This window comes from Salvia miltiorrhiza, chromosome 5 (assembly GCF_028751815.1).
Source record: "Salvia miltiorrhiza cultivar Shanhuang (shh) chromosome 5, IMPLAD_Smil_shh, whole genome shotgun sequence".
In the NCBI taxonomy this organism is placed as follows: domain Eukaryota; kingdom Viridiplantae; phylum Streptophyta; class Magnoliopsida; order Lamiales; family Lamiaceae; genus Salvia; species Salvia miltiorrhiza.
The window spans coordinates 10,702,369-10,721,300 of record NC_080391.1 but is presented as its reverse complement, the minus strand read 5'-3'; the positions used below and the strand labels follow the sequence as shown (position 1 = coordinate 10,721,300).

General features: G+C 37.0%; 1 protein-coding gene and 1 pseudogene across 2 annotated transcripts; both read right to left on the bottom strand.

The window, feature by feature from the left end:
* Positions 1-1,393: 1,393 nt before the first annotated feature.
* On the bottom strand, positions 1,394-3,662 carry LOC130985955 (E3 ubiquitin-protein ligase RGLG3-like; annotated as a pseudogene).
* Positions 3,663-13,400: 9,738 nt separating this feature from the next.
* Positions 13,401-18,094, bottom strand: LOC130985951 (DNA-directed RNA polymerases IV and V subunit 4-like). Of its 2 annotated transcripts, none has more exons than XM_057909185.1 (11): positions 17,869-18,094; positions 17,573-17,665; positions 16,569-16,631; positions 16,374-16,433; positions 16,167-16,250; positions 15,805-15,916; positions 15,600-15,677; positions 15,457-15,490; positions 15,314-15,382; positions 13,873-13,991; positions 13,401-13,759 (listed from the first exon to the last, which is right to left on the bottom strand). In XM_057909185.1, exons 2-10 carry the CDS (start codon positions 17,637-17,639, stop codon positions 13,896-13,898), a joined length of 663 nt encoding a protein of 220 aa, XP_057765168.1. In that variant the 5' UTR covers positions 17,640-17,665; positions 17,869-18,094; the 3' UTR covers positions 13,401-13,759; positions 13,873-13,895. The 2 variants fall into 2 exon arrangements, with proteins under 2 accessions (XP_057765168.1, XP_057765169.1); XM_057909186.1 differs by having other exon boundaries at positions 17,573-17,692; positions 17,869-17,962.
* Positions 18,095-18,932: the final 838 nt, after the last annotated feature.

Below are 18,932 nucleotides of genomic sequence, written 5' to 3'. Positions count from 1 at the left end.
TTAATTATCTAATGTATAATGTATAAAAAATACATAGAAATCAAATATATAAATTATATAGCAAGCATGAAATGCAAAAATATAAGATATTGAAAAAAACATCAAGATTACATATCATATAAAATAAGTTGATAACATATAACAATAAAATGTTTAACTTTGTTAACGAAAAAATAATAAAATATTCAACAATAGTTTGAATTCATAAAATCAAAACATCTCAAAAATATAGAAAAGTGAAATTATGAGACTTTATAATATGTTGTCATTTTTTTTATTTTTATATCTAAATATTTAATATTAAGTATTCGGGTTTCGGGCTAGCCCATTGGGTTGGTCGGGCCGACCCTATCGGGTGTCGGGCTATTCGGTTACGGACTAATCGGATTGAAAATATTCAACCATAACCTTTTCGGACGACGGGTTAATCGGGTCAGCCCACGGATTTTGGGCTAGATTGACATCCCTAATTATAATCAATGACAATGTGCCAATTATAAGGTAATCAAAACAATGAGAGGGGTAAATCAGTAGTATCTATTAACTTGTTTCAAGGCGCATACAAAAAGCAAGTATCGAAAAGTAAGTCAAGTTTTATAATTCATTTTTTCCAAAAAGGATGCGTTGGCTTATAGTACGAATTAGAAAAGAGTTTTCATTATTTTATTTTTGATTCATTCTCGCCGATGTTGACATTCCCTCCAGCTCAGCTGCCCGGCAATTTCTATGCCGAATATCTCTACGAATTTCCCCACGCTTCTACTTCTTCTAATTAATCATCATCACTATACTATAACGCCCTTTTTGTCCAAGAATGAATCAAATATCAGAAAACTAAAGAATATTTTATGATTAAGGATCACAAATATTACTTTTTAGGTCAAAGTATATTGATTTTGAGATCCTAGCTAATTTTATTATATGTGATGTGAACCATTCTTTGGGTTTAATCTCACAAAAATCCGGTTATCAGAAGTTGATTCAGAATAAAATAGTCTTGAGCACAAGTAGCTAGGTTCTACTAATTTAAGATGCAACATTGCTAAATGAAACAAGATGTTCAACACAAATTTTTCCATGATTGAAAATTAGTGAAGTATAAACAGCCTTCCCAAAATGCAACATGGGATTCAGACTAGCATGTTATGAGATGTTGTCATGGTTTTTATTACATACCAATATCATTCAAACTTTTGAGATCACTCAAACATTGGGAGCTTTGGCTCGACATAGTTACCACTAGAAATCTCAATTTCTAGGCATTGATAATTCTCCATCAATTTTCTCTATGATTTCTTATTGCAAGCCATAAAACTTTTGATAATTAAAACATCTGTTCTCAAATAAAAGCAGCTAAGATTATAGACGACGGCCTTCTCTCAGCCTGATTTGTTGAAAGAAATTTGAAGCTAGCACTTGATCAGATTTCTTGTTGTGAATCTTAAATACATAGCTCGGAACGGAAAGCTTCCAAAAGCGAACATTTTGATGGTAAATGAAATCAGCTCTCCTCTCCAGAAAAACAAGTAATAAACATGATGTTTACAAATACTACAGTTTACTCATCTGCAATTGTTCTTTAAATTCAAATAAAATTAGGACTGCTTCAGTGTCCGACTTCAATATACACACTTAGCCCTCATATTTTGGTTCCAACACAACACTGGCTTTGTGAGTTTAATCATAAAAGCCTTATCCTGGTTGTTATCTCCATCCCACAAATGGGGCACGAGCTCAGTTCTTCGCCACATTCATGGCACACCTGCCAAGTATATGGATGAAATGCACATAATTCACTAGGAAACAACCTTTCAAATTTTCACATCTTTTTTTTTTCATTTGGTGCCGTACCTGATGGCCGCATCCAAGTGCAAGATTTCTTATTATGGATAAACAAATGGGGCAACTCTGTGAGGAAGATTTAGAGAATCAAACTCATCTGCACGATAAAAAAAAGTACAAAAGTAGAAACAAACAACACAAAGTGAGAGGATTTACCCTTTCACTTGAAGTGGAAACAGAAGAGGGTGAATAGGTAATTGAAAAAGATTGGCTTAAGCTGCTTGAGCGTGAAAAGAATGGATCAGTATTCGACCTCAAGTTTTATGATGGGGGTGGCAAAGGGAGAATTCTGCTGTGTTCTCTCTGGTTGCTGCAACATACAATATAGACCTTTCAGATTCTTAGTTTTTCCTCATGTGCATCTGATGAAGCATTTCTATCAATTGATTGAAATCGACATGAGATAGCGTTTACATGACAGTATCTATTCACAGTGCATTCATTACCCTGATTGTTGGAGTTCCACTATTGCTCTGTATTGTAGAGGGATTGCCATCAATGCAGCCAAGGCAAACTCAGCTTCCTTCTGTGGTAGAGGGATATTTCTTGACATGATTTCTGTGAAATTAACAAACTGCAGCAACCAATGTAATCCATAACTATTCTAGTCAAGCACGAGCAGGAATTCTCTGAGATGGATTTGCAAGGTCTAACCTGTATATTGTCAAAGGCTCTTTCTGGGATATTGTCACACATCATATCCCATGGCCCGTCTCCAACTCCAACCATGATAATGGACAATGGATACTCACTGCACAATACAAACACAAAGCAAAACATAAGGGTCAACTAAATTAAGCCTCAACAAAATAAGTCCAGATTTTCACAATGTACAACCATGCTCTCACTAGTGCTTCAACTGTCTTTTCCTCCTGAAGACTTTGCTCTCCAGCTCCCATGCCTAAGCTTCTTGTAACCTTCCATAGAAAGTTGAAACCAAGACACATCAAACCAGGAAGAAAAGGTGAAGTTATGTTTGGTTTGGAGTAGACTAAGATGCAGTTAAATTTACTTAGCCATCAGCTATGATCAAAAGAACATGATATTGACCACCACTTTGATCAACTATCCCTATAGCAGTCTCGATTATAGGGGCAAACGACGTAGGTCCTGGACAGTCACAGGGCATCTTCTTCGATCATGAGGAAATACGAAGAAAAACACGTCTATAAACTTGAGAAGCAAAGCAGGAGCAACAGAGGTGGATTATTAACCTGATAACCGAACATGTGGAACGATCTCTCTATAACGAGAGAGAGCCTCCTCGAAGCCTTCACAGGGCCTGTTGTCCGAGTAGAAGCTGAACACATCTCAATCATGAGTAGTAACTGCAAGATGAATGAGACGTGTTAGGACATTGAAGATGAAGTATTTTAGGACAAGGACATATATACCATCGCCAAAGCCAAAACATGGAATGAGATCATCCTCATCCAAACGTGAGAGAGTCTTTCCAATGATGGAGATGGCGTGCTGGTATGGATTCAAGCCATTGCCGAGGCGATGAAGGCACCTTCCGCCGAAGGAATTTCTCCCTGTCCATTCATTGCTTTTGGTGAAGTCAATGCCTAGTATCAGATTTGAGGATTCCAGACCCGAATCACGAAGCGCTTGTATAAGCTTCAAACATAATCAAGACATGAAAACACAGCAGCCTAGTATTGGCAAAGTCCTACAATCCAAGTTCATCTGAGTTTTGAGGATATGAAACATACCTGTTCCATGTGGGCGATTCTTCCAGTCGACATCTCACCTTCTTATACAGTTTTTTCACTCCTTCACGACGACACAGGTTTTCGGAATCTCTGATCACAAACACTGTCAAAAGCAACCACTGATTGATCAAGTTCACCATTTAAATTCTATTTTTCTATATATATGAAAAGAGTAAGAAGGAAATGTGTCCATTATAGCTCAAAATTTTACCTTCAGGAACAGAATGATGAAGCTGAAATGAAAGAAATTATGGCGATGCTGGTTGACGCCAAATATGAGGAGCGCAGCTTATATAGGATAGGGGCCGGTGGTGATGGCAATGATTAATTATCTTGTCTGAGCTGACTTTTTGCATCAATCAACACACATTCCGACTGTTAGAACCGGGTACACGATCGAGATATTACAAAATATTTATTTTGAGAAATTACGACTCAAAATAATTGAAAATATTACAAAGTAAATAATTTGAGAAATTACAACTCAAATAATTTGATACAACTGAAATACACTGTATAAATAAATTATACGTATAAATAAAGTCGAGTCGAGATGAATCTCTTCCCGCAAGAAGATTATCGCCCCGGTAGTGCTCTTCGGTTTGGCGTATCTTCCCCAAAGGTAAAACGACTTCGTCTCGTTGGATGTAGCACCACAATCCGGCGAGCTCCGGCGAACTGAATAGGATCAAGAACTGAGCACAAGTGTTTGCAGAGAGTATGAGTGTAAATGGCAGAATGCAGAAATTTGTTGGTGTTCTTCGTTCTATCTGCATGCTCTCCACAAGTCTATTTATAGACATGTGGTAAGTATGAATTCAATACATTGAATTCCACTCCGACGGCTGGAAGCCGTAAATGTTGAAGATGATGGCCGGTGGGCGCAGTCATTGAAGAAACTAAGCTGCAAAAATGAAGTTGTCATGCAGAAGTCGTACTGGCGTGCTTCTGCTACTGCTTCTTCTGCTGCTGCAACCTGTTGCTGTGTGGGCTGGGTTTGGAAACAGTTGGGCCAAGAATAATTAGTTGGGCCAAAACAAAACAAAAGTCCATTGGTCCAAAAAATTAAGGTTGGGCCCCAAACACCACCCCAAAGCACCAATTGCCAAGATCCAAGTCCTTGGCCGCGGCCCGTACCCGACCCGCCCGCCCGTCCGGCGGCGGCGACGACGACGTCGTCGTCCGTCCGTCCGTCCGATCGATCGTCGGCGGCGGCGCGCGTGTGTGTGTGCGCGCGAGGCTAGTACTTAGATCAAGCCCACTAGCAAGCCCACAAGTCAATTTATTAACTCTATGTGCTTTGCTATTCTTATACATGAAAAACATCTCTATGTTTTCCAATGTGGGATAACATAACAAATGTTATTTTTCCTCTTCAACATCCAAACTTTGACATACAATATCTCACTCATCGGAAATCGGTTTTGAGACTTCAAGTATATCACGTTGATCTACTCGAGATGTAGATTAACATCCAATAATTATTTTAATTAAATAATAAATATTTAATTAAATAATAATTTTCAGATATGGCATAAAACCATATTTCCAACAATCCCCCACATGAGTGAGAAATCAGTATGCGAAAGTATACAAACATTTAGCTCAGTCCTCTTAAGATACAACATTGCATTTGGAAAGGTAGCTTGTGGCTTTGAACCTGCCATAGTCAATATTATCGAGTATACCGGCGGCCTAGTGGATTGTGTTCCTTGAACTAGTCCTCCTCGGTGTATACTGAGTCAACAATATTGACACAATATTGCTTCAATCCTTATTCGTTCTCACGTTTGTGTCCATTACAGGCCTTGGAACACCTCTTTGGATTCATAAGTGTTTCAATCGAAGCGGCCCCACTTCACACTTACATAGGTAACTCTTAACTCAAGTATCCTGCTATACTTGTCCTCTTCGAGGAGTTCTAGAGTCATTAAAAGTCAAAGACTTAACCTCACCACGTGCAGGTTTCCGAACACTCACTGTTCTACAAGGAATAGGTAATTCGAGTGTTCAACACACGGATTTTCATAGCTTAGTTGTCCCATTGAACCAAGTTCTTGGGATCCTCCAGTCATCATGGTTGGGTTGCCACTATGATTATCCTTAATTTGTGGACTTCAAACCCATTCCCCCTAACAGTTTATACATCTGATCTCGATGGATACTTTTTGTCAAGGGATCCGCTATGTTATCAATTGATCTTATATAATCAATTGAGATAACTCCACTAGTGATCAAATGTCTCACGGTATTATGACGTCGACGAATATGTCTCGACTTACCGTTATACAAATGATTTTGTGCTCGTCCGATAGCAGCTTGACTATCACAATGAATTATCACGGACGACACAGGTTTCGACCAACATGGAATATCTTCGAGGAAATTTTTAAGCCACTCGGCTTCTTCACCAGCTTTATCCAAAGCTATGAATTCTGATTCCATGGTCGATCTAGCAATACATGTTTGCTTCTTGGATTTCCAAGACACAGCACCACCCCCCACAGTGAATACATAACCGCTCGTTGAAAACGAGTCTTTGGCATCAGATATCCAATTTGCATCACAGTACCCTTCAAGTACAGAGGGTTCCCTAGTATAATGAATCGCATAGTTTTGAGTATATTTCAAATATCTCAAAACCCTTTCAAGAGCTTTCCAATGTTCATTACTAGGGTTAGCTGTAAAGCTGCCCAACTTGTTGACCGAGCATGCTATATCGGGACGAGTGCAATTTGTTAGATACAACAAGCTCCCAATAATCTTCGCATATTCTATCGCGTCAACAGGTTCTCCCTTGTGTACACTCAAATGCACACTAGGTTCCCATGGTGTCTTAGCTATTGGCTTGTCAAAAGCGTTGAATTTCTTTAACACTTTCTCAACGTAGTGAGATTGTGTTATAGTAATACCATCAGGTCGTCTTAGAATTTTAATTCCAAGGATAACATCAGCTAAGCCCATATCTTTCATGCTAAAATTTTTACTTAGCATGCCTTTGGTTTCTTGAATCACTCGGGAATTACTTCCCATGATGAGCATGTCATCTACATAAAGACAAACAATAACATATTCGTTATTAGAATTCTTAATATAGACACATTTATCGCACTCATTGATTCTGAATCCATTTGACAACATTACACTGTCAAATTTTAAATGCCATTGAAGCGGTGCTTGCTTCAACCCATATAAAGACCTTTGAAGTTTGCATACTTTGTGCTCTTGCCCAGGTACTACAAACCCTTCAGGTTGCTTCATATATATTTCATCTTCCAACTCGCCATACAAGAACGCAGTTTTCACATCCATTTGGTGAATCTCGAGATTGTGCAAGGCAGCAATAGCGAGAAGCATCCGAATAGATGTTAGTCTAGTCACAGGTGAATAGGTATCGAAGAAATCGTACCCTTCTTTCTGCCTGAAACCTTGAACGACAAGTCGGGCTTTGTACTTATCTATAGTACCATCAGATTTGTACTTTTTCTTTAGGATCCATTTGCATCCTAAAGCTTTACTTCCAGGTGGTAGATCCACTAACACCCAAGTATGATTCTGCATAATGGAATCAATCTCAATATCGATGGCTTCTTTCCAGAGAGCTGCATCTGAGCCAGACATAGCTTCTTTAATCGTCACCGGTTCGCCATCTAGCATCAAGACAACATAATCCGGTCCATAGACATTAGCTTTTCTAACTCGTTCCCCACGTCTCGGTTCTACATCCATAGGTTTAGACCTTGGTCTTTTCCTATTAGGTGGTACATGATTAGAACCCGTGGCATCATCTACTTGAGTATAATTACTAGCTACTTCCATAGGTTTAGAACCTGTAGCATCACCATCAACTCCATCATTAGAGTTCGATGTACCTTTATCCTTGTTAGGATAGATATTTTCAAAGAATATAGCATTCCTTGATTCTATCGTTGTCCCAACATGTATATCAGGTATCTCCGATCTGTGCACTATAAAACGATAGGCACTGCTATTAAGTGCATGACCAATGAAGATACAATCCACCGTTTTAGGTCCTATTGTAACTTGCTTTGGTAAAGGCACTTCTACCTTGGCTAAACACCCCCACACTTTGAGGTATTTATACGAAGGTTTCCTTCCTTTCCATAGCTCATAGGGAGTTACTTCTTTCCCTTTGAGTGGAATCTTGTTCAAGATATAGTTGGCCGTTAAGACAGCTTCCCCCCACATGTTCTGGGGTAATCCTGAACTAATCAACAAGGCATTCATCATCTCCTTAAGAGTTCGATTCTTGCGTTCAGCAACGCCGTTAGATTGTGGTGAATAAGGAGCCGTCGTTTGATGTATTATACCACTTTCGTTGCATAATTCAGCAAACGGAGCTACATATTCTCCACCTCTATCACTTCGAACCATCTTAATTCGACATCCAAGTTGATTCTCGGCTTCATTTTTGAAGTTTCTAAAAGCTTCAATAGCCTCATCTTTACTTTTCAATAAGTAAAGGTAACAATACTTTGTGCAATCGTCTATAAAGGTGATAAAGTACTTCTTGCCACCTCTAGTTTGCACGAACTTTAAATCACAAACATCGGTGTGAATAAGTTCCAATGGTTGAGTGCTCCTTTTTACCGATTTAAACGGTAACTTAGCCATTTTGGCTTCAACACAAACTTCACATTTTTCTTGTGAGTTGTATTCATCAACTTTTAGTAAATTCATTTTTACTAATCTCTTTATAGCATTTAGATTAACATGTCCAAGTCTACAATGCCATAAATCAGAACACTCAATCAAGTAAGCAGAAGAAGTTGATGCATCTTTATTGATTTTAGCCTTGGCAGGCTTACAAGCTCTTACACCAAGTTTGAAAAGTCCTTCGGAGGCATAGCCTTTCCCTAGGAACTTTCCCCACTTGCGTATTACAACATAGTCAGATTTGAAAAACAATTCAAAATCCTTATTCGTAAGCCTAAAGCCCGAAATTAAATTCTTTCGGACAGTTGGAACATGTAATACGTCTTTCAATGTGATCTCCACGCCCGACGTGAGTTGAAGAATCACATCTCCCATGCCAAGGACTTGGGATGTCCGTTCGCTAGCCTCCATTATCGTTTTGTTTTCCACTTCTTTGTAGTTGTGGAACAACTCACGATTTATGCATATATGGACGGTAGCGCCGGTGTCCACGAACCAAGCGTTCGGGTTGTCCACATGATTCACCTCGGAGATCATGGCAGCAAAGTCATCGTGGTTCCAATCGTCGAAGTCCTTCTCGACGTTGTTCACGTTGCCATTTGCTTTCTTCCGCTTTGGCTTGCGGCAATCCTTAGCCATGTGACCTTTTTTGTCACAATTATAACATACACCATCAAACTTTGATGGTTGACTACCGCTTTGCTTTCCTTTACCCTTATAATTAGGGTTAGGACGACCACGTTTGTTGGAGGGACCGCCTTTCTCGGCGAGATTGGCCTTTGCCTCCATCGGAGCTTTTCCCTTTTGATCACGACTTCTCACGTGATCCTCCATTTGAAGCTTGGATAACAATATCGGCACGGACATCTCCGAGCGCTCATGCTTCAAAAGGTTTTGAAATTTCCTCCAACTAGGAGGTAATTTCTCTATGATGATTGCAACGAGCAATGCATCCGCCAAGGGCATCCCTTCGGCTTGAACCTCATGTGAAAGATTTTGGAATTCTTCCACTTGGTCCATCAATGGTCGGGAGTCAACCATTTTATATTCCAACCATTTGGCAACGACATACTTGGTAGTATTCGCCTTGTCCACTTGATACTTTAGATCAAGGGCCTCCCACAATTGTTTCGCGGTTTCATGAACCTTGAAAACACGGTAGAGCCGTTCGTCCAGAGACATGAGAACGGTGTTACGGCACAAGTAGTCGCCGCGGCACCAGTTCAAATATCCGGCACGAATTTCTTGGCTTGTCTCCCCTTCCCCTTCACTCGGGGTTGGAGGTTTATCCTCCATTAAGAATCCGGCAAACCCCACGGTTGTGAGGTAGAATAGCATCTTCTCTTGCCAATATTTGAAGTTCTTGCCTGAGAACGTTGATGGTTTCTCGGCAAGACCAATAGTTCTAGATGTTGACGATGAAGCCCCCGTTGATGCAAACGAGGAAAATATTGACGACATGGTTGAACCGATGGTTGCAGAGGTGGTGGAGCCGTCCATATTGACGTCGGTGTGAGCCATTTCTCGAACGTGTATCAACGGCAGAGAAATAATCTTCTTGCGATTGTTAGAACCGGGTACACGATCGAGATATTACAAAATATTTATTTTGAGAAATTACGACTCAAAATAATTGAAAATATTACAAAGTAAATAATTTGAGAAATTACAACTCAAATAATTTGATACAACTGAAATACACTGTATAAATAAATTATACGTATAAATAAAGTCGAGTCGAGATGAATCTCTTCCCGCAAGAAGATTATCGCCCCGGTAGTGCTCTTCGGTTTGGCGTATCTTCCCCAAAGGTAAAACGACTTCGTCTCGTTGGATGTAGCACCACAATCCGGCGAGCTCCGGCGAACTGAATAGGATCAAGAACTGAGCACAAGTGTTTGCAGAGAGTATGAGTGTAAATGGCAGAATGCAGAAATTTGTTGGTGTTCTTCGTTCTATCTGCATGCTCTCCACAAGTCTATTTATAGACATGTGGTAAGTATGAATTCAATACATTGAATTCCACTCCGACGGCTGGAAGCCGTAAATGTTGAAGATGATGGCCGGTGGGCGCAGTCATTGAAGAAACTGCTTCTTCTGCTGCTGCAACCTGTTGCTGTGTGGGCTGGGTTTGGAAACAGTTGGGCCAAGAATAATTAGTTGGGCCAAAACAAAACAAAAGTCCATTGGTCCAAAAAATTAAGGTTGGGCCCCAAAGCACCAATTGCCAAGATCCAAGTCCTTGGCCGCGGCCCGTACCCGACCCGCCCGTCCGGCGGCGGCGGCGGCGGCGACGTCGTCCGTCCGTCCGATCGATCGTCGGCGGCGGCGCGCGTGTGTGTGCGCGCGAGGCTAGTACTTAGATCAAGCCCACTAGCAAGCCCACAAGTCAATTTATTAACTCTATGTGCTTTGCTATTCTTATACATGAAAAACATCTCTATGTTTTCCAATGTGGGATAACATAACAAATGTTATTTTCCCTCTTCAACATCCAAACTTTGACATACAATATCTCACTCATCGAAAATCGGTTTTGAGACTTCAAGTATATCACGTTGATCTACTCGAGATGTAGATTAACATCCAATAATTATTTTAATTAAATAATAAATATTTAATTAAATAATAATTTTCAGATATGGCATAAAACCATATTTCCAACACCGACAACCTATCTTGCATCCTCCTATCCCAACTCAAAACAAACTACACTATTTCATATTATGTGATACCAACTTACTCGTATATTATTACACCCCTAATAATATGTATAGACGACGTTTGTGCCAACAAAAAGTCAAATTGATGTCTGTGTTGACTTAATATTATTATAACAAGGCCGGATACATGATTTATGGAGGGGGTTGAAGTTGTTGAAGTATAAAGCTTGAAAGTTTCACTTAAATTCATTGATAAGGAACTCAACGTGTTCAAGTATGAAGCCTGAAAGTATTTGTAAGTAGATTTGAAAGCGATAACCTCATAGTCTTTAAATTAACTAAGAAATGAAATGAGATAAAAATAATACCTTAAACCAAATATCTCAAATTCTACTATCACATGCTCTTAAAATATATATTTGTTGATTCTAAAAAAAAAAAGGTCAAATTGATAAATGACTTTCACATAAAAACTTGTGCAAGATTATCTCTATCAATCAAAATCACTAATAAGAGTCTCTTTACTTATATGCAATCCAAATTTATTTATAGATTTTGAATATTCAAATTCAAGTAGGCATGGATACCATTTTACAAATTTTGACACATGACAGAGTGTTAGTAGATGAAATTTGTGCGTAATGGATCGTGGCAGTTTGATTTTGTTGAGTGTTGGTGGGTGGAAGAGATTATATAATTATAATGTGCGCAATTAAGAGAGACAAAACTAATGAGAGGGGCTCAACTCAGTATCCGCCAATTTCTTTCACAACGCATACAAAACCAACCTAAGCATCCAAAACTAAGTCAACGTTTATAAATTCTTCTTTTTTTTCCTTACTAAAGGATGAGTTAGAAAACATTTTTAATGATTTTATTTTATTTTTGATTCATTCTATTTCTCGCCGATAGTATGGGATTGAGTTAGGCGAGGTAAGTATTCAAGTAAGTTTTGTTTCTATCACAACTAATTAATTTCCCAACCAAAATCTGATTGCACTTATGTCTCATCACTATGTTCTCATAACGGGATCTTTGCCATTTTAGACCCCAAGAATAGATCAAAGTATCATAAAATTAATGATAACCTTAAACTCACTAATAAATAACGAATAAATATCACTTTTGCATCCAAGCATGCACATTGTTGTATAAATATCTCAGACGTTCGATAATAACAAATCAGTATTTAATAAATTGGTTTAATTTTCAAATCTATATCTATATAATATATAAAAGACGAGTTTTATCTCCCCATCTTTTCTCTCCATTTTTTCTCTCCCTTCTCCTATCAATTTTTTACTATTTTGTTCTCTTTTTTTATTTATAATTTTAATTCTTTTCCAAACATCGTCAAATTTATTTTATGAAAAACATTCAATGTGCATCTTAATTTAAGTTCGGCAGAAGATTTTTAATATGGTATAAAAATGAATTTAAAATGAATAGGTTATTAAAATTTTAAAATACTTTATTTTCTTTTTCTTTGTTAAAATTTTACAACTTTTTGTTTATGTTTATGTATGAAAATATTTATTTATTATTATTATGTGAAATTCTCTATAATAATAACGTGTAATATTAATATTCATTATCAAATAATTTAAAATAATTTAATAACTATAATTATCATTACACTTTATATATAATAATTGAAAATTGCATTTATAAATTTAAACCATATTTTGCATTTGTTATATTTTGTTTCTATTTAATATTTATATTTATTTATTTATTTAAACATATCGTTTAATTCAATTTTGCCGTGCATCGCACGGATGGACGTACTAGTCTGTATTAAAAAGTCAATTACCTTCATACAGATTTTTAACTAACAAAACGACTTCTTAGTAATGAAAAAGTGAGTCCATCCTAGATTTGAAAAGAAAGTGTTTTATTGAGAACAAATATGATATTATCAGACACTTGTTAAACGCACATGCCTTGGGCTAAAAAGTGGTAATTACGAGAGATTGAAAATTCTCACTAATCTTATGATATTTGATCAATTTTCGGGTTTGAACTGACAAAAATTCGGTAACCATAACACAGTCATCATAAATAATGCATAACAAAATGATCGCAATTAGATGGTTTAGTGGAAAATTTTGAATCTTCACACTGTTTCGATAAATTATACTCCCTCCGTCCACTAAGTATGACTCCCTATTTTTGGGCACGATAATTAAGAATGAATGTGATTAAAGGATAAAAGTAATCGATAATAGTGGAGTCCACTACTTTTTGTGAGAGAAAGTAATTTCCATTTTTGGAATAGAAATTATTAATGGGACAGACGAAAAAAGAAAGAGAGCCATTAGTACTACCTTCGTCCACAAAGAATATACAATTTTAAATTAAACACGGATTTTAATAAAATAATTAGTGGCTATGTGTTTAATGAATAAATAATCACACCATGTAAAATGAATGATTGTAGTTGAAGTGAGTGTGATTCAATATGACATTTGGATAAATAAAGAATATTTACAAGGGTGCAGTATTAAAAGAAAAGGTAGAATTATATTCAAAAAATAAAATGTACTAGTATACTCTTTATAGACGGAGATAGTAATAAAATACTCTTGAACACAATTAGGTATCTACTAATTTAAGATGCAACATTGCTAAATGACAGAAAGATGTTCAACACAAGTTTTCCACGAGTGAAAATTAGCGAGTGTATAAACAGAAACCCTTCATCCCGAGAAGAAATGCAACTTGGGTTGATTTGAAATAGAATTACTTAATGATATACAGCATAGGAAAATGTCCACTTTTAGCGGAGCTCGTCGTCTTCATTACTTGACAAAAACCGGAGAGACGCACATCTACCAAGCCCCAGATGATGTAGCATGGTTTCTGCCAAGATCAAAATCGGAGAGGAGAAACAGCAATAGCAAGTAAAATCAGATTTTTTGGCCTACATATTGACATGGAAATAAGATTGAACAATTGAATAATCAGAAACTTACCACAGCCCTCCTCTGTTGACAGTCTATGCGGAGTTTTTCAGGTTAGCCAATGCCTCTTTGAGGTTTGCCAGTTCATCCAAAGCAATTCTTAGGGGATCCCTTAACTTGCTCATCTTAGGCTGGAAAATAACATGATCAATCAACGTCTGCCTCAGTTTGGAATACTAATAATAATCAAATTTCATCTCTACCATATCATACTCCCTCCCTCCGTCCACCAAGAGTGTGGCACAATTACCTTATTCAGCACCCACGAAGAGCCTATTACTTTTCTATTTAGGACATACGCTCGATCTTTATAATTAAACATTACAAACACTCTTATAATTAAACCTTACAAACACTCGTTATTTACCAAAAAACCACCCCTGGTAAGGGTGTAAATCGGTAGAGGTCAGCTACCCTACCCGATTTTATCGGGCACCGGACCCAATTTTTTGCCGAAACTGGTACCTGACCCCGACCCTGAGAACTTAGTCAGGTACCCTAATACTATAATTTTGGGTATTCAGGGTATACCTGATACCTGAGAAAACCCTCATCCAAATACCCGATCCTGCCCTTAATACGAAATTGTCGGATATCGGGTCGGTCGGGTAATAACCGACACCCGTTAATCCCTGGCCCACACTCAATCCTTATAAGTCAACCTCAACCATTATTATTCAACATGGTGGGATCCTTTCTCTACTAAAAAAAACCTACCAACCATTTTACTAAAACCCGTACTAAATCCAAGGTGCCACAATCTTGGTGGATGGTTTATCAAGTTTTTAGTTCACAAGCTTGGGAATTAGTATAATCTCTAACATGTTATGAGATAACTTGAAGTATTTCATGAAGATATGAAGCCGTATCAATAAAGACTACCATATTCGGGAGAGCTTGTTGTGGTTTACTATATACCAATATCATTAGACTTTTGAGATAACTCAAAAATTACTGGGAGCTTTGCCTCGACATATTTACCACTATAAACCAGAGATTCAAAACAAACCTCATAATATCTAGGCCATGCATTTAGCACTGATAATTCTTGATCAATTTACTCTATGATTTCTTACTGCAAGCCATAAAACTTTTGAAAATTTCAAACCACATCTGTTCACAAACAAAAGAAGCTAAGATTACAGATGACGACCTTTTATTTTGTCAAAAGAGAATTAAACCACTTTACCTCAAAACCTAGGTCACATTTGTCAGATTTGGAATATTGAACCACAATACTAATACAAGAAAAAAAAAAACTTATTTCTGTGTTCACATGTTGACTTTAAGAAATATACAAGAGATTGTTCATAGTGTTTGTAGAACAGAAAGAATGATATGCTCACTTATAAAAATATACAAGAGATCATTTGTAGCGTTTTTGGAACATAGATAATGATACAATATGAAGCCAATTATCCCACTCTCAACATAAAAGTTTTAGTTATAGTACCTTCAGAGCTGGGACAACGGCAAAAACTTCATCCACTGATTCAGGGCAAATATTGGCAATCAAGCAAATCTGAAGTTATAAAAGCATTATTAAACACCTTCCATGGCATTAAGATTGTAAGACTAAGTCTCCAATTTACATACCTCGCAGTCAGAAACACCATGCTTCTTCAGTGGCCTAATCTGAGTTAATGACAAACAATTCTTGAAAGGAAGAAAAAGAAAGTATCTATGATTTGTGACACAAACGAGTGAGAAAATAAGAAAATTAATATGGATGAGGATACTCAAATATCTTCTTCACAGTCTCAGGCTTTGCATAGTTCCCACCTCTCTTGGCATATGTCAGTCCCGTATCAAATGAACTAATAAAAGATAATGCTCATCATCAATTGTTAAGGAAGCATTTATTTTAGCACATGCAGCTCAATTTAATCAAATTAAGTAAGAAGAAAAGTCTTGATGATAAAAGCTTCAACCTCTGCAACTTACACTGGGAGTTTAATATCAGGATCTTGAGACAATATAACCATCTGATCTTGGATGCTTTGCAATATTTCTGCAGCTTCACAGTCCATCAAACATGCAGAATTGGGAGGAAGCTCTGCACATAGATAATCTTTCAGTTCAGAGAAAGAAAAGGAACAAAAATCTGGAATCGCATGCTAAGATGATCATCCTCAAAGGAAAAAAGATGGAGTTCATGCTTAAAATCAGTAAATCTAGTCAACACTCGCGTAGTCAAGTCTTGCCTCAAATTTGTAAATTGGAAAGCAGCCTTGTGAACAAATGCACAAAGTATAATTTATAAATATTTAAGAGACTACAATAAGATTTTTATTATAATTATTAACCTTGAGCAAGTCTTCGCTCCACTGGGGTTGGTCCTTTCCCTGTGGACTTTTTAGAGCCATTTGCAGTTTTGTCTCCTTTTCCACCTTTAACACCATGTCATAATGAAATGTAGGTATTGTCAAAACAAGAACAATCAAAATTTAATTCTAAAAGTAACATCATTCTCAGTTGCAGAGGATATGTAATTAAAAGGATTGGAGCCAGACCTGTTGCAGCTGGAGTATCGGCCTTCCCATTAGATTTTGGAGTATTGGTTTCAATAGGATCTATCATTTGAAATAACAAAAAAAGATTAATAAAACAAGTAAGCGCACTGCAATATAAGATATGGCTTTTATCATTCCCCCCGAGTGAGATTAATATCAAAAAGAGTGATTATATTGAGTGTGTACAAATTTAACCTTCAGAATCAAACTGAACTTTTTTTCCCTTTCTCTGTTTCCCTGAGCTGTCACCATTCTGAACTGATTATGTTGCACAAAAGAACTTGTAAGGACAACAGGAAAGAAGAAAAGCACAAAGACAATAGTTTAATTTAATCTATTAAAAGAAGTAAGAAACAAATGATTGAAAAAAATTCCGATTCAACAAAGATAAATTGTGGAGCTAATAAACTAGTTTCTATCGTGCAATTAATTACATATATGAGCAAACATACAAACAAGTTTGTCTCCTTTAAGAATAAATATGAAGCAATCAGGAATTGGCAATTAGTTAATGTGAGATAACAGATTCTTTGACATATCCTTTCCAAATTTCTTATTCTTTAAAATCATACTGTTAGCATATTTACAAGATTAGAATATCGATCCAGGGCAGGGGCAGCTATAACTGAAATACAAAGTGTAGATAACACTCATTAAACAAAACTTCACTATGCAAAAATTATCAATAAAAAACTATGCCGAGGTGATCATGGTCGACGGAGGGTGTAGCAATAATGATTTCCAATCAGGTAAGAGAAGTGAGAAACAAGCCACATCCAATGTGCTATAAATTAAGTCTTCCTACAAAGTAATGCCTTCTTTGCTATGTATCGAACTATTTCAGAAAAAGGTAGAAGCTCCAAGATTGACAGCATAGAACAAGTATTTAGTATTAGACAGAAACAAAATCAGGAGGGGTGAGAAAGATAACAAACCAATTTATCACACATATTTGGTCACACATCCAAAGATTTACAGAGTAAAATACTAATATCAGTAGTAATGACACTATTTTACACACATCTTTCAGAAAATAATTTAACAGTTATTTAAGAAAAAACATAAAACATAAAACAATGATACACACAAACATAATATAATTTACACCCATACATGAAAGTAAAAAAGACAACAGCGGTAACATATATGAATTAGAAAAAGAGAGCGGGGACACACACACACACACACACAAGCGATACCGGGTGATTTTAGAGCAGACTTGCCCCCTTTTCCCGATAAATTTCCTTTTCCTCCTTTCTCCGACATTCTGTTATTCTTGAATTGCCCAAGCCCTACAAATACGCAGGCATTCCAATTTTCTTCAGTGTTGTTTCGAGACAACGCATGAGACATGCAGAATAAAGAGGATAAGTCGCCGAATGCCGCTCACCGAGCACCAGAGGCAAAACGGAGAATTTTCAATTCATCGGTGAAAATCAGAAAGAAATAAAGCGAGAGAAACATACTGCATTCTTTTGCATGCATAAATTCTCACCGTAAGGAAGGGCGGCCGGAGCTGAAGTTGAAGGCTGTGATAGTCCACCGGAGAAGACTCGAGTTGGGGTTCTAGAGCAGCACACTCTGCAATTCTAACATCATTCCTGGGAATATTTTAATTAAATTAATGCTGGAAATGTCAATTTGGCGAAATTGCAGGGGCCAAACTCCAATTTCCCTAAATTGTGTTGTGTGTAACAAATTTTACAGTTTCCACTTTCCACTTTCCACGAAAATGTACTGCAATTTTCCTTTTAAGCTTGATGTACAATGGTCAAATATATTTTCTTACCTCCATAGTATTACTTGTTATAAAAAATAGTCAATTGATTTCTTTCACAGCCTATTTTTCTCTGATTTTTTCCATATTAACTTCTCTTTTTATTAGAGCATCTCCGGTGCAATCTTTTGAGTGTCGGGCCGGACCGAGCCAGCACGCGTGCTAGAGGGAGGGCGGGTCGTGCTCGGTGTCTCCGTTAGTGCTGGACACGGAAGAGAGAAAGGAAGTTTGCGTGCAATACACGCACAATTTTTTTTATTTAAAAAAAATTAAAAAATGCAACCGTTGGGCTATATTTTTATTTATTTTTTTATCGTTGGCACAATAACGTCACTTTCCAATTTTATTTTATTTTTCCTTTTCTTTATCTATATATACGACATCAATTTTAAAATTGATGTCGAATTGAAAATTATCTTTTAATATATTATTGATTATAGATTTAAATTAAGGGTGTATTTGTTTTGAGGTATAAGAAATAGATAAACTTTATATACCATCTTAGAGCATCCACAATATAGAGCCCTTTAGAGCAATCACAATGGGACTCATTGGGCGGGCACCAGCTCTGCGCCAATAAGCCATGCCTCATTATCGAGTCAGGGGGTGGGTTCGATGCACGGTTAGATAGAACTAGCCTTGACTCCTTGGTGTTAATATAAGTTGCGTGCATTGCACCCGTCATTAAAAAAATCAAAATAAATCTGAATTCAATTATTATTTATTTTTTATTTTTATTTTCAAAAATAGTCGGTGATCGACTATTTCATTCATTTATTTTA